The following is a 15,020-nucleotide window of genomic DNA, read 5'->3' as shown; positions in this document are numbered from 1 at the left end:
AAACAGCTGCAGGCTGCACTTTGGACACCCCTGTCTTAATGCTTGACAAAACATAATCAGTGAAACAAAGACATGAATATGTAAAAATTGTAGCCTTTCTAAGAGCGACTCTGACATGAAAGTGCATATCGCTCATCTCAACGAGCAGCGGGAACCCCTGTGGCCCCTCCCCCATCTCAAAGCACTCACAGGCGGCTCAGTCTTGTTTGTGACAGGGAGAAAAAAAAAGTTCATATGTGCTGTCATAATAAACATATTTGTTGTGCATTGTATGTTTTTTCACACACTTTTTGTCTCCCACAAGTTTATTCGTCTCTCCTACAGCGTCTACCACAAATACTGTACATGCACGTGTCATGGCCAATTATGCAAATTAGACGACCCACCGCCACCACACATAGTTTGCAGTCCTGTGGGAAACACTGCTCAAATACTTTGAAATATATATATATGTACACACACACACACACACACACAGACACACTCCTGATCAAAATCTTAACACCAGTTGAAAAATTGCTAGAATTTGCATTTTCCACATTTGGATCTTAATGAGGTTTTAAGTAGAGCTACAATATGCAAAAGCAAAAAGGGGGAGTGAGACAAAAAGCACTTTGAAAAAGTCATTTATTGAAAACAACAATTAAACGTTTATCAGCTGGTCAAAAGGTTAGGACCATCGCTTTAAAGATAACAAATAGCTCTCCAAACCAGAACAAAAAATGTTCTCAGTAGGAATCAGTAATGAGTAGCTCCACCGTTCTTGTTAATCACTTCAAAAATTGCTTTGTGCATGCTTGATGCGAGTGTTTCCAGGAGGCTAGTGGGAACATTGCTCCAAGTGGTGAAGATGGCTTCACTAAGGGCATCAACTGTCTGGAAATGATGGCCATTTTTATAAACTTTCCTCGCCATCCATCCCCAAATATTCTCTCTGGGATTTAAATGAGGGGAACATGCAGGATGGTCCAAAAGAGTGATGTTATTCTCCCTGAAGAAGTCCTTGGTCAAGCGAGCATTGTGAACTGCAGCGTTGTCCTGTTGAAAAACCCAGCTGTTACCACACAGACGCCGTGTGACGACCCTGCACCACCTGAAGCTCTAGTGTTCCACTGAATGAAAAAGCACCCCAGACCATAATGGACCCCCTCCACTATGCTGGGTAGAAAACATCTCAGGTGGGATCTCCTTGTCATGCCAGTAACGTTGGAAGCCATCTGGACCGTCAAGGTTACATTTTTTCTCATCAGAGAATAAAACTTTTTACCACCTTTCAATGTCCCATGTTTGACGCTCCCTGGCAAAGTCTAAACGGGCAGTTTTGTGGCGTTGAAGGAGACGAGGTTTTTGAATTCCTTTTTTGTTTTATAAACCCTTTTCCCGCAGATGCCGTCTGATGGTTATTGCGCTGCAGTCGGCACCAGTAAGGGCCTTAATGTGGGTGGAAGACCGCCCTGTGTCTTGATGGATGGCCAATCGGATCTTCCAGCTCAGCGCTGGTGTGATTTTTTTTTTGGGGGGGGGGGGGGTCTTCCACTTGACTTTTTTGTTCCATAATGCTCAGGATCATTAAAAAAATTTACAATGACTGATTTACTGCTCCCAACCTCAGCACCAATGGCACGCTGCGAGAGGCCTTGCTTATGCATCTCCACAATCCCACCATGTTCAAAAAGAGCCATCAGGCGGGCATGACAGTGTGAATGCCTGATAGAAAATGAACATTTTGAGCAAATTTTGGCTTTTATAGCCTGTGGTCTTAAACTTTTGATCAGGTGTTAAACAACCTATTTCAGTTTTTTTTGTTGTTGAAATGACAAGTTCCAAATGTTTCTGTCTCACTCCCCCTTCTTGCTTTTGCATATTGTAGCTCTCATTAAGATCCAAATGTGCAAAATGCAAATTCTAGCAATTTTTCAACTAGTCTTAAGATTGTTATCAGGAGTGTCCATCCATCCATTTTCTATACTGCTTCTCCTCATTAGGGTCGCGGGTATGGTGGAGCCTATCCCAGCTGACTTCGGGCGACAGGCGGGGTACACCCTGGACTGGTCGCCAGCCAATGGCAGGGCACATATAGACAAACAACCATTCACACTCACAGTCATACCTATGGACAATTTAGAGTCTCCAATGAAGCTAACATGCATGGTTTTGGAATGTGGGAGGAAAACGGAGTACCCGGAGAAAACCCACACACGCACGGGGAGAACATGCAAACTCCACACAGAAATGCCCAGGGGAGAATCGACCCAGGTCTTCCCGATCTCCAGACTGTGACTGTGTGGCCAACATGCCACTAGACACCTAATCAGGAGTGTATCAAGTCTTAATTTTTTTCACTTTCAGTCTATGTCAAATATAACCGAGCATAAAAATAGAGAAAAGAACAGTGTGTTTTAGTTGAGGCTCAAGTAGCAGCAGACGCGTGTTGAAAGCATGTAACTGAATGGAGGCGACCTTAGACATGGCACACACACACACACACACACACACATACAATAAAGCATTGTAATTATAATAACCAGTTGATCCAGTCAACAGAGAACAGATCTCAGCTGCCACATTCCAGTCCTTGTTCACCGTGGCTCAAATGTCTCTCAGAGAAAGTACAAATGGTTTAAAATAGCAAATTCCACTTAAAATCTTGCTAATAGCAAGTAGTCCACCAGAGGTCGCAATTGAGCCAGCTTCCCTTAATGTGATGCAATAAAAAATTCATTTACTCATCTTCGGCTTTTAAGCCACACAGCATTCCACTTGACCTCTGACCTCACAGGAGAAGACGCCAAGGAGGGCTCAGGAGGCGCTGGGGCAACCTAAGCAGGTACCATGCTGTGAAAAAGCCCTTTTGTGTCGGAAACCTGAGCCAGAAGAGAGGAAGTGAGCTGATTTCAGTGGTTTCTGCTGGAAGTGGTTAACTGCTTCATTGACACTTCATCCTTACTGGTTTTATTGTGTTATGTTAGCATGCTAGCGCTAGCAGGCTAAGATACAGCGGCTACATGTGTTTTTTTTTAAAAGCAGTTCAGGCTCCAGTATCTCTCAACAGCTCTCACTTTGTTGGTTGAAACTTTAGCTCATTTGTTTGTTGAAAGCTGTGCTAGAGACCACACATTTGTGGTGCCATGCTGCCCCCTATTGGTGTGGAGGATGAAGTAAGCGCTCCCTTGTTCACGTCAGCAACAATTTAACCGCAGGACTTGCAATAGAATAAAGATTAAACGAACACAGATGGGAATAATTAGTGACAAAATGTTTCAATTGTAATTAAAAAAAACATAAAAATCCTGCAGATCCTTCAGCAGCATGCAAATATTTTTCTTAAACGTTGCACGTTTAAAATCACTTTAGTCAGTTTGTACAGAGATCAACTTCCAAGGGTTATTATGGGCGCAGTTTGAACTACAATGAAGATGATTGGATGGGTTTGGATTACTGTGATCAATGTGGGTGGAGTCTGAGTCGCTGGCAGCATGATTGGAAGAGTTGGCTGGACAGTGCTCAACATGGGCGGAATAATGCGCGTGATGGGAGGAGTTCAGGCTCTGTGTTTGTATTCTACATTGTGGTGCTGTCACAAATCCAAAACACGCTGAGCAGTCCTTGCTGTTCTGTGGCTTGGTGGCTGTCATGCCCCTCGCTCTGGGTGGGACTCGTCTGTGGCTGTGATTGGACGCAGCCTGTGTGGTGGCGACGCTTGACCTCGCTGGTGCTGTTAGGATCTGAGCACCGAGCAGCTCCAGCGAAGCCAGGTCCGAGTGAGAGGATGCGCTGTCAATCAACCTCCTGCCCATAGTGATGGGTCGGATGGGCAGAGCCAGCCTCAGCCGCAACCAGAACCGCGACCGCTGTGGCTCGGATCTCTTCCCTCGCCACGTCATGGCGCTCGAGGCCGCCTGTCGTAATCGGGCTACCTCTTGGCAGCGCAGCTTGCTGATGGAGCTGTATGTAACCGTGACAACGCAGACCCTGCCGGCACGCTGCAGGTCCAGACCCAGATGACACTCCAGCAGGCTGAAGCTCTTTTCGGCCAGGAAGTCAGGACTGAGGACAAACAGCAGGCGGCGACTCCTCAGCATGGAATGGACCAGAACAGGTGAGGGATCTGACACAAGACAAGATGACATCATTGAATATTAAACACAAATGGCAGTTTGTTGTTGTTGACGATGATGATGATGGTGGTTTCGCCTGGTGGTAACTTCCAGTGGATCAATCAAGCTTCGGTCCTAATTACCCTTTCACTTCAGGACTTTGTGTGCTTCATTGAGGTCCGTGTGTTTGCTGGTTCTGTTCTGACTGAACATAAGCTCCGCCTCCTCCTCCAGACCCACCCTCCTGACGGGTAACTCCACCCTCAGCTTCTTCCAGAAGCGAGACGTCAGCTCCTTCGACTTGTCACCCTGCCAACGCACCAGTGCCAGAACCACGCGGGCCATCCTCAGCTCCTGCACCCAATCCTGCCGCTGCACCGGCTTGTACTGGACCAGGATGATCCGCAGGTGGCCGCCCATGATGCCGTCGATGCCGGCCTTCAGCTCCAGCAGGGCATGCGAGCCCCGGGAGGCGTAACCAGGACCAAAGACCACCAGGAGGCGCCGACTACGAGCTATGAAACTCAGAGTCTCATCTGTGATGGCTGCAGGGACATGAGGGTTTCATGATGGATGGATAGATGACTGTGCGCGTGTGTGTGTGTGTGTGTGTGTGTGTGTGTGTGTGTCAGTGTGAACTTACTCCCCCCTGGCAGACTGTCCCGGTCAAAAATACACACTGTGTATCCCAGCTCGTTCTCCAAAACTCTGCGAAGCGTCCATAGAACAAACTTCTCTTCATCACTGTTTCGGGCATACGAGATGTACACATCGAACTCCTTATCATCTACACACACACACACACACACACACACATAAAAATGTTATCTCCACTGGAAATTACAACCTTGGCTTGCAACACTCTTGAAGATGTAACTGCAGCAAGGATGAACCTTGTATGGGGTTCAATCAGTCCACTCCTTTGCAGCTAGAAGAGCTTCAACTCTCAAGACTGTGGCCAAGATCTAAGTATGTCTTTATGGACCTGGAATTGTCTTGCTAAGATTTAGAATTCTGGAACTGCCAAAGACACTCAATCTCAACTCAACCAAATCAACCTCTCATTGATTTAGAGCTCTGTCCCTATACTTTTGTCCATATAGTTGGCTCTCCAGTGTTCTACACATGGACATGATGACATGACTGGGTGACGCTCACCTGTGTCGCGCTCGTCAGTACCAAACCAGGAGCGGTAAAGCAGCAGCAGCTCCAGCCAGAAGACGTGGTAGACCACAAAGAGTACGAGCATGAGGACCAGCGTCAGGGCGAGACCACAGCCCAGCTCCACCGTGGGCAAAGACACTGATCCAACACATTAAAGGCCCACATTAAAGCGTGTGTCCAAACAAAGAGTCTGCGTCTCCTCTCACCTTCCTCCTCCAGCTGAGCTCTGCGGGTCTCGAAGCCTTGCTTGTTCCTCACGGAGCAGTTGAACGTCGTGGTCAGGTCTTCAGAGCGGAAGTCCCGGATCAGCAATACGCTCTCCTCGATGCGGTTCCCGAAGTCGTAATTTACCTGGCTGCAAGCAAACACAAGACCGGGAGGAAATTCCACAGGATGAAGCAAGACAAGCATAGACCAGGGTCCTCATGTACAAAGACTTGCGTGGGTTTCCTACTGAAACATGGCGTATGCTTAAAACTGAGAAAATGCTGATATATGAAATTGTGCACAAGCATGAATCCAAGCACATTTCCTTTGTACGTCCCAATCAACGTTGAATTGAGCGCACATGTTGGAGTACCAGACTCTATGCCCAGCACATGCGATTCTGCTGCCTTTTGGGTCATAAAACAGAATGAATCGTTCAGGAATTTCACCGAGTGTAAGTTGGAGACGCTCCACAATGAAGTCGAGGCGTGTAAAAATGTGCTTTTTGGTTCATTGTCCTCTGGAATTAGTGCCAAACGCAAGAGATTAGAGTGGGGAACCGTATGTGACGCGGGTAAGGCTGTGGGGTCGGAGCAGCTGACACCTCCAGACATAAAAATATGGTCCGATACAAAGGTGGAAGTCAAGCGGAGGATGGCTGCCCACTGCAAAGTGCGGCCAAACCAGGTGGGGGGGGAGGTGACAACTCACACCATTTGAGAAGTGAATGGCAGCCATTTTGGGGGACACTGTGCTCACAGTTGTGGTGGCATCACGAGTGAGTGATTCTGACTACCCCCAAGGTAACAGAATTTGAATAGCCTTGAAGTTGCCGTGGAGCAGCGCACATTTTGTGTGCGTGGAAAAAGACGTATGCCGATTTTTTTTGTGCGTACGCACCCTTTGTACATGAGGCTCCAGGACTCTCTAGGTCCAAAACGCATGGAAGATTTTCCCGTTACAAAGTAAAAGTTGTCGTACTGGTTGGTTCTGGAGAATCTTGGGTCGGCCAGCTCCTCCAGCGTCTTTCCATTGACAGTCCACCAGATCTCCCAGGCTGAGTCCAGGTAGGGAAAATATCCTCTGCAGACCAGACGCACATTCGAATCTGAGGGGAGGAAAGAACGAAAGAGGAAAAATTTGTCACACTGTAAAACTTTCCCAAATTGATTATTTAGTTTTATTGTTTTTTTTTTAGATGAAAGCGGTCACACTTTGGGTTGTATAAATATTAAGGGTACTGTCACTCTATATACTAGCATCCATGTTACATGATTGTTACATCAGGGTTTCCCCTAGGAAAACCTTTTCTGAAGCTGTGGTGGTGGGCTGCATGGGACTGCCGCTACTGTCGTGCCGCTGCTGCGTGTGCAATTTATTTTTTTATATGACACATTTTTTATGACTTTATTTATTTAGGAACTTATTTGACATTTTTCAACAACCAGCAGGACATGAACCGAGAACATTGAAAAACTGTTTAATGGCAAAGTTGCTGAGAGCACTTGAGTGAGAGTTAATAATATAGTTTTAGTTCAAAATAACACAATTAACAAAACAATACAATTGAAATGTTTTCGTTATAGAAATGTGTCCTGCATAAAGAGTATAAATTGAGAGTCCAGGGTTATGACAGCACGGTGTATTTGTAGGCGATCACACACGCTGGCATGGATAGGCTTCGCATGTGACAAGCTGTCGTCAATGGACTACACATTTTACGGACAAGCTTTTAAATCTGCATGATAAGGAACACAGTGAACGTCAACACGACGCTCGTGCCGTGACATGAGCAGATAGTGCCGACACGCCAGAGAGGCGATTCCGGTGCATGTTTTTCAAAATACAGTGCAGTGAAACATTTTGATTATATCTTAAATTGTTTTCAAACTAATTGTGGCACTAATTGTAGCATATGCATTACATACATTCATACTAGACATTACTAAACATTATTTTCAAGTTCCCGCACGGTAGCCGAGTGGTTAGCATGTTGGCCACACAGTCAGGAGATCGGGAAGACCTGGGTTCGAATGTCCGTTGGGCATCTCCGTGTGGAGTTTGCATGTCCTCCCCGTGTGTGCGTGGGTTTTCTATAGGTACTCCAGTTTAAAAAAAAAAAAAGCCACTAGGAGTTTTGCTTTGGTTTACTTATTTTTGTACCATTATTTTGCGCAATGTATGTAATAAAAGTAAGTAATTGTATTATTTTGTTGATATTGATACGTTGCCTTACAGTATAGTATCTATTTACAGTAAACCCTTGTTTATTGCAGTTAATTAGTTCCAGACCTGACCGTGATAAGTATATTTCCGCAAAGTAGGCTTTCTTATTTATAAATGGAATATTTTTGTAGAGCATAGAAACCCAGTTTACAACCTTCTAATTACAGTTTTTAACATAGTTAGAGCCCTCTAGACATGAACTAACACCCCTATAATCAACTTTACACTAGTATTACCCAATATTGTAGACATAATAAGAGAAAATAAGTCATTTCAGACATAAATGTGACTCATGCTCGTGTGCGTTACTGTAAATGGTGTTTCCTGGGGCAGTGGTCCACAACCTTTCTGGACCCACAGACTGACTCTAGTGGACCAGGATGGGGGTGGTACATTATAATGTACTAATTTATCTTATTTATGTATTGTGTGAAACGAAGACAGAAACAACACCAAAGTAAAATACTCTGTTATACAAGTATACTGTAGATTTTATTTTACTTTATTTGATGTTTATTGTTACACAAATTTGGAGCGGCCGGAACGGGGATAGAAAAGAAGAGCAGAGTAAAAGGGGGGCGGAGTGTGAGGACAAGTATGTATGTATATGGTAGGAATGTATGTGAGTGACAGCCAACACGGCAAATAAAATTGGTCAAACAGCTGAAGTATGGTGGGCCCCTCACCTGCCCAGCCTCCCCAACCGTGTCTATTGTGTGGCTAAAATTGAGGGGCGACAGAGTCTGAGGCATGCCAGGGGCAAAGAAACCACCGCAATGCAACCCCACACGCCTGACCGTGGACCACCCCCCAAAGTCCTATACATATGTGAACTGGTGCAGTGAAGCAGGAAGGACGGGGGACCCACATGTCCACCGCCTGAACCGAGCGGGGAGAAACCCAGGACACACGACCGTCAGGCCACTCACCACAGCACGGACCTGGGCAAGCCGCGGGCCGCAGGCCACACCCCTGTCCCCACCCAGTCCGGCCCTCCCAATCCCCCAGAGACGGTCTCCCCCAGCACCGCCCCGGCCCCCTTTGTTTACAAGACATTGCTCAACTCTTATGCTACAGGGTCCCAAGACGGCTGCAAGCTAGCGAATTAGCATGCTAGCGAGCTAACCAGTTAGCCTCAAATTTATTTCGTCTAAAGTTAGGATGCCAAAAACTTGCCACTTCCACATGGAATGGGAGGAGAACCCTTTTTTCACTCTACCATGTCCGCCATGCCATGGCTGACTTCATGCAGTGTTAAGGTAATATGTAATGTCTCAATGCCACCTAGTGACCAGAATTCTGCATCTGTCATGTTCAATATGTTTTGACTAATCACAGAACACAGTCTACAACAAAACAGCGATCATTCATTCATTTCTGACAAAACGCAATACAGTGAGGGAGTGATAATCGAACCGCGATATGACAAGAGATGACTGTAATAGTAGTAGAAGCACACGCACACAACTATGGTGCGTTCAAGGAACACAGTGGGATGGGTTGCAGCTTTCCGAAACACAATGACCCTAAACAACATAAACATGCAAAAACGTTTTCGAACTGTATGTTATTTTTTGGCCTATATTTCCAAAATTGATATGCATTTACATCAATTTGATGTAGTTACTTACAAATGTATTTTTTTTAAGTGTATTTTTTTAATCATTGTGCCTGAAAAGGCGCAGCCCGCTGGTTGGGGCCCCCCACCCTAGGGCCTTGAAAAACAGATGGACAGGAAGTGGCGTCGGGGGTTCAGAGTTCAGTTCAGCTTTACCTTTCAAGTAAAAAGTATCGGTATCTATTTCCGTATCGGCAATACCGGCCCTGTATTTACTTGGTATCAGATCGATACCAAAATGTACAGTATGGCGCTTTAGTTGAGCATGCTATTTTTTGGTCAAGCTTGTGTTTCCAGCGTGATGACAAGAGCTGCGTAATAAGAGTGTGACATCACAGCGGCGAGACAGCTTACTGAGGGGTCACTCACCTCGTTTGACAGGGAAGACCTGGTCTTCGGTCGGCTGGAGGATGCTGGGCTTTTCGTGCTGGGAAGGTGAATCTAAAAGAGTACAAGCGACATGTCACAGCTTTACTGTGTGTGTGTGTGTTTGTGACATGACAGCAATGTCACGGGCTGTCTCACAGACGGCGGTCACGTTGACGCTCCTGGTGAAGGTCAGTGCTCGACCCCCCCTCTGGTAGTGCACCTGACAGTAATAAAGGCCTTGGTAAGGGTCAGTCATGTAGTGGACTTCTAGACTGGCGCCTATCTGCTCACGATCACTGGTCCACTGATTAGGTTGCTGGCATTCCTGACACACACACACACACACACACACACACACACACACACACGCACCCGTGGAAACCCCTATTTTGGTAGACGTTGCAAAAAATAGAGCCAAGGTAAAATGACTAGATTTCTCACATGGTACCAGCTGACAGTGGGTGGGCTGTCGGCCATGTTGGTGGCCTCTTGCCAGTCCGGGCAGTTGATCGTCTTGCCCTTCTGCAAATAAATAACCACCTGACTTGCTGCCGTGGCAACCGGCAGATCACATTCAGAGCCCGGTGACGCCTCGTCGCGCCGCAACACCGTCAGACGCACGGCCATCTTACTGCAGTGTGACTTGTTGCTGTGAGAAACACAACCACACGGTGGTCAAAGCGAAGCGTTCTGGTGTACTTGGATGGTGATAGAAATCAGCTGTGGTTCTGACCGCAGCATGCAGATGTACTGGCCCGTGTCGTTGGCGATGGCCGGCTGCAGCAGCAACCTTTCCCTCGCTTTGCTGAGCCGCACGCTGCAGCACAGAAGCAACACAAAATGAGACCCTAATGGAGATGGACACAAAATCCTTACAAGCCACTTGACCCAGTCAGTCATCCCAAACAAGAAACAACACCCATGTAGAACCTCGGAACAGCTGTTATTCCCCTTTCAGGGACAAATTCCCCCCTAAAGTTGAACCAAACGCTGGGGCTCCACTGTATTTCTCAGCGACAAGCTAGGGTTCAAAGGTTACCTGTGCGTGATTGGCTGCTCCAGCTCGTGTCCGTCAAAAAGGCGGTACCACACCAGGTTTTGTCCGGCGCTCTGGGAGGAGGAGTAGTTGTAAAGGGAGGGGTGACGAAAGAGAGGACAGGACAGCCAGCTTGCCTCCCCCTCCAGGACGGAGACCCTCTCCAAGGTGTACTCCCCCCAGTCGTAGCAGGCTGCCTCTGAGAGCAAGACCAGGAGTGGTGCAATTAATGGTTGTGCACTTTGTGTGCATGTCGTGTGTCTGTAATTGACCTGTCAAGTTTTCCCATGTGGCGTATTTGTCTTCCAATTAAAATGCTCTCTAGCACCCTCCACCTACACGAACCATCACTCCACACTCCACACACACACACCACATTACAATTACAAACAGCCCTGGTCTCTTGGGGCATCCGGGCGGGGCGTGCATGCACTTTCAGTGTTTAATGAAGCCTCCACAGATGTAGTGTAAACATTTTAAAACGTTAAATACAACGGTACCTCGGTTTTCATCAGGAATTCGTGCCAAAAGGTCTGACTTAAACCAAAACATACGAAAACCAAGGTAAGTTTTCCCATAGCAAATCATGTAAATTCAATTAATCTGTTCCAGTCACCCAAAAATATATTTTATAGTTTTACAGTACATGCAGAAAACAACGTGAAACTAGAGAAGCAGCCAAGCGCCATAGTTCCCCCCAATATAGTTCCCACCAAACCGTGTGAATCCGTTGGAAACTTGTCATGTATTTTTTTTCCCCAAGTGCTCTGACCATATTTTGCGGAGTCCATTTGGAACTTTTGAAGTTATTTTGAACACAAACGAACCAACAGATAAACGCCGGCAAAAACATAACCTCCACACTGCGCTTGCGCTTTGTGCTGCGCTTGGCGGAGGAAATAATTACAAATGAAGAATGGTGGATGGAAGTTATTACTGTTGCGGACTTCCCGTACATCTTGGCAAGATTGTATTCAATCGTGTTTCTCACCTTCTTCATCAAATTGCTGGCATTCGCAAGTTTCTTTGGCCCCATGGCGGGTTATTTAGCAGTCATACTAAATTTAAAAAACAAAATGCATGGACAGTTGCCACTTTGTAGAGAAACACTATTACCAATGTTTGTGTTTTTTTAGAATACAGTTGTCCCTCTGCACTTTGCAGTTTAACTCTTACGGTTTTTCAAAAATATATTAACAAATCATTTTCTGTGATAGTGTACGGCCTATTATTAGTCAAAAAATATTCATATTGAAGGAAACTTTTGCCTAAATTAAGCATTCAGCTAAATGAACTAAAACACATAATAGGCATTCAGAAGACGCATTCAAAGACACTGTGAATGATGTGTAGTATTCTACATTTGTCACTAGGTGTTAGTAATGTTACTGTAATATGCGGTGAGACACAGAAACGGCAGACTTGACCGCCCGAACAACAGGCTTTTATTGCAGTTTTGAATTATATCTCAACTGGCACAATAATCCCCAATGAAGACACAGGCTACTGTTGCTGCAGTGACCCACACCAGGCTAAACTCATCTCTGAATCACCGATGTCACTTCCTGTCTGCCTGCCATTCAGGTCCCCGAGTGAACACATTTACAACAAAACACGAGCATGAGTCTTATTTATGTCTTAAATGGCTTATTTACTCTTATGTCAACTATATTGTGTAAAGGTGACTATAGGGCTGTTATTTCATGTCTAGAGGGCTCTAATAATGTTAAAAACGTATTTAGAAGTTGTAAACAGGCTTTCTATGCTCTATGAAAAAAGCCTATTTATAAATAAGGAATTACTGTTGTTTATGTATACTGTATGTGACTTTAATATCACATTGTTGGACACATTAGTGGTGTGGTAAATGTACACTTTGATGAAGAAACTCCCAAAAACATTTGTTATTTTCAGTTGTCACCTACCTGATGGGTCACTGGACTCATGGATGGCTGGCGTCGCCGTGGCAACCACGAGAGAGAGGCGCAGGAGGGTGAAGATGAAGGCTGTCCTGCAATGAGACGTTTTTTATTGCACAGTCTTCACTCAACACTGGCAACAAAGGAGGATCGAACAACGGCCTGTGTGTGTGTGCGTGTGTGCGTGTGTACACGCATGCGCTATACAAGTGCACCGACTGCTGAGGCGGCGTTAAATCAGTGGTCGTTACGGAGACGAGATGGATGGATGATTACGAACCTCATCCTCGTGCATGTCTCATGGCTTTTACTTTTATGTATTCCGGGAGTACCCAAAGTGCGGCTCGGGGGTGTTTGCGGCCCTCGGCACATTGTAGTAATAAAGTAAGCCAAAAAATAATACATGTTTCTGTCTCACACAGCACAACGTTGGCATATTTACGTGAATAAAAGTATTCCACATTAAAGTTTCATCAAGGTCTCTGGCAAAAATGCACATTTTAAAATTGTGTGACAAAAACAAAGCTGAAGGAGGAGTCTGCTATGTTTTTGCTCATCACACCCACTCTGAACTCAATCAACCAGTGGATCAGTGAGCTGTGGCCGAATTGCCTGACGAGGAAATTGCATGTACTTTAAATGAAACAGTGAAATACATATCGAAGTACTTCACAAAGAATTGTACCTTCTGTTATAATGAAGGCATTAAATAAAACCTGACAGAGACAGTGAACAATACCATACCTCATAGCGAAATATATAAAATAAACTTGAACTTACATTAACTCCAACTTGGGAACACCAGTCTGCCAGCAGCTCAAAGTCCGGACGGCATGAAGTGTTCGGTGTGAACCGTCCCACTGACAGGCTTGAATCACTTCCTGTATGAACACTCACACGCTGCTTCCTGACATTAAGATGAGCTTGCACGCGTTCAAATTGAACAGATAAAGACACATTAAATGGTAAGAGAAAGCGTGTGTGCATGAGAGGAAGGTTGAGCGTATTCCGGTAAATGCTCCTCCTCCAAAGTGTTGCGACATCGATTTTTTTGTTTAATTTCCCACAGAACCACACACGTATGCAGTACACACAGGCAGTGGCCACTTCATTAGGGACACAAGCAGCGGCTAGCCCTTACTCAAACATGTGAGTGTATTTCATTTACACATGTAAATGACATCATGTCTCAAATGACTTAACCAAACAAAGTCAACGAACATGGTGCAATCCTGGCACCCCCGCCCCCTTCATATGAGACACATTGGTTTCTCCCGCTATACCTGTTTAAATCTCCAGGTCGGTACACCTGATTTTTTGACACAAAGGTACCTGCAAAATTGATTCAAAGCGAGTGTTTAGTTAACCATTTTAATAGACAAACGCGTGTGTAATTGATACCAGTGGTCTGTTAAGTGACTGAATGTTGTGCAAGTTATGTTAGCGCTAGCATAACTACACGATAGCCATGTTACAGCCGTAGCCTAGGTAGCACAACACAAACCATGACATTCCAGTTTGGAAGAAGTCAAACAATTGGCTCAGTTGTCAAGTATGAGCAGTGTGCAGCATATTTAAAACGTACAAGGGTTGTAGTATTAGTAATAGTAGTCGTAAGTAGACAAAGTAGCGCTGTTTTTGTCACAACGCAAAGTCGGCACAATGTCTCCCCCTAGTGGAGATGAGCTGTCATTACAAGGCAGAGCAAGCTCCCTGGCAGCAGGTGCAAGCTCACACGTAAATATTCACCTGCACCACTTAGGACCGCTCATCGCACTGAATTCAATTCCAACACATTTTTGTCCACATTAACTTGGGTTTGGTGTTGCATCACGTGACATGTCAATGACGTCTCCCTATTGGCTGCGCTGCTCTTCTTCTATTGGCCCGCACACGTTGCAAAGTGTCTCTTAACACTTGTGGCCTTTCACACTTTGGCTCGCCTCTGCAGCCTCATCGAGCACGCCCACACGCACGAACCCACGTCAGATCTCACACTTTCTTAACTTGAATTTGGTTCTTTTCTAATTCATGGTCGCCATGCGCGTCCTCTTGCTGTGCCTTTGCACCACTTGGAGCGTCAGCGTGCACGCCGCCGCTCAGCATCCTGCTTCCCCGGGGGAGCGAGGAGCGCAAGGGGACCGGGAGGGAAGTCGGCGAGGCCCGGGGCTGCAGGCACGGATCCCGGATGTGGAGGTGAGGGTGCCCGCGGGGCAGCTCGGAGGAGATCCCCCAGAGAGAGCTGCCGAGACTAGGTGAGCTTGGCTCTACTTTTGACACTTGTTTTTTTTTTTATTACTTTAATCAACACTAAAACTAACAGTGCTAAACATAAACCCGCATTAGACTGTTTATATAGTTGTTTATGTACAGCTTGTATATAG

The 15,020-nt window shown here is 45.8% G+C and overlaps 3 protein-coding genes across 8 annotated transcripts in view; 1 reads left to right on the top strand and 2 right to left on the bottom strand.

Annotated features, from left to right (window-relative positions):
• Positions 1–562: 562 nt before the first annotated feature.
• LOC129190844 (uncharacterized) lies at positions 563–4,133 on the bottom strand. The gene has a single exon (XM_054793503.1). The coding sequence runs from the start codon at positions 4,131–4,133 to the stop codon at positions 3,351–3,353; it is 783 nt and encodes a 260-aa protein (XP_054649478.1). The 3' UTR covers positions 563–3,350.
• On the bottom strand, positions 3,962–13,664 carry LOC129190828 (interleukin-1 receptor accessory protein). The gene is made up of 13 exons (XM_054793471.1): positions 13,417–13,664; positions 12,643–12,728; positions 10,721–10,916; positions 10,415–10,498; positions 10,123–10,330; positions 9,838–10,006; positions 9,682–9,753; positions 6,450–6,576; positions 5,468–5,616; positions 5,256–5,399; positions 4,741–4,884; positions 4,241–4,642; positions 3,962–4,108 (listed from the first exon to the last, which is right to left on the bottom strand). Coding segments are annotated over exons 1-12 (1,779 nt in total). The 5' UTR covers positions 13,419–13,664; the 3' UTR covers positions 3,962–4,108; positions 4,241–4,244.
• Positions 13,665–13,954: 290 nt separating this feature from the next.
• LOC129190811 (latent-transforming growth factor beta-binding protein 4) overlaps positions 13,955–15,020 on the top strand; it is a 39,561-nt gene continuing 38,495 nt past the window's right edge. For 4 of the 6 annotated variants that reach the window (XR_008573085.1, XR_008573084.1, XR_008573083.1 and 1 more), the window contains exon 1: positions 13,956–14,891. Coding sequence is in view for 2 of the 6 variants with exons in the window: in XM_054793436.1 (XP_054649411.1) it covers positions 14,668–14,891 (224 nt within the window). In the remaining 4 variants the exon portion in view is untranslated. Of the gene's footprint in view, positions 14,892–15,020 lie in introns of all 6 variants that reach the window. The other 2 variants (XM_054793437.1, XM_054793438.1) reach the window with 2 other exon arrangements.

Source organism: Dunckerocampus dactyliophorus, chromosome 12, assembly GCF_027744805.1.
Source record: "Dunckerocampus dactyliophorus isolate RoL2022-P2 chromosome 12, RoL_Ddac_1.1, whole genome shotgun sequence".
NCBI lineage: Eukaryota > Metazoa > Chordata > Actinopteri > Syngnathiformes > Syngnathidae > Dunckerocampus > Dunckerocampus dactyliophorus.
The sequence above is the reverse complement of the archived record's forward strand: the minus strand, read 5'-3'. Positions and strand labels throughout refer to the sequence as shown.

Excerpts from the sequence above, each read along its gene's own strand:
- LOC129190844 (XM_054793503.1), bottom strand. The coding sequence starts at position 4,133 with ATGATGTCATCTTGTCTTGTGTCAGATCCCTCACCTGTTCTGGTCCAT.
- LOC129190828 (XM_054793471.1), bottom strand. Across the intron at positions 10,917-12,642 it reads TGAGTCCAGTGACCCATCAG|AGGCAGCCTGCTACGACTGG; the intron begins GTAGGTGACAAC and ends TCTTGCTCTCAG. Across the intron at positions 10,007-10,122 it reads CCACTGTCAGCTGGTACCAT|GAATGCCAGCAACCTAATCA; the intron begins GTGAGAAATCTA and ends TGTGTGTGTCAG.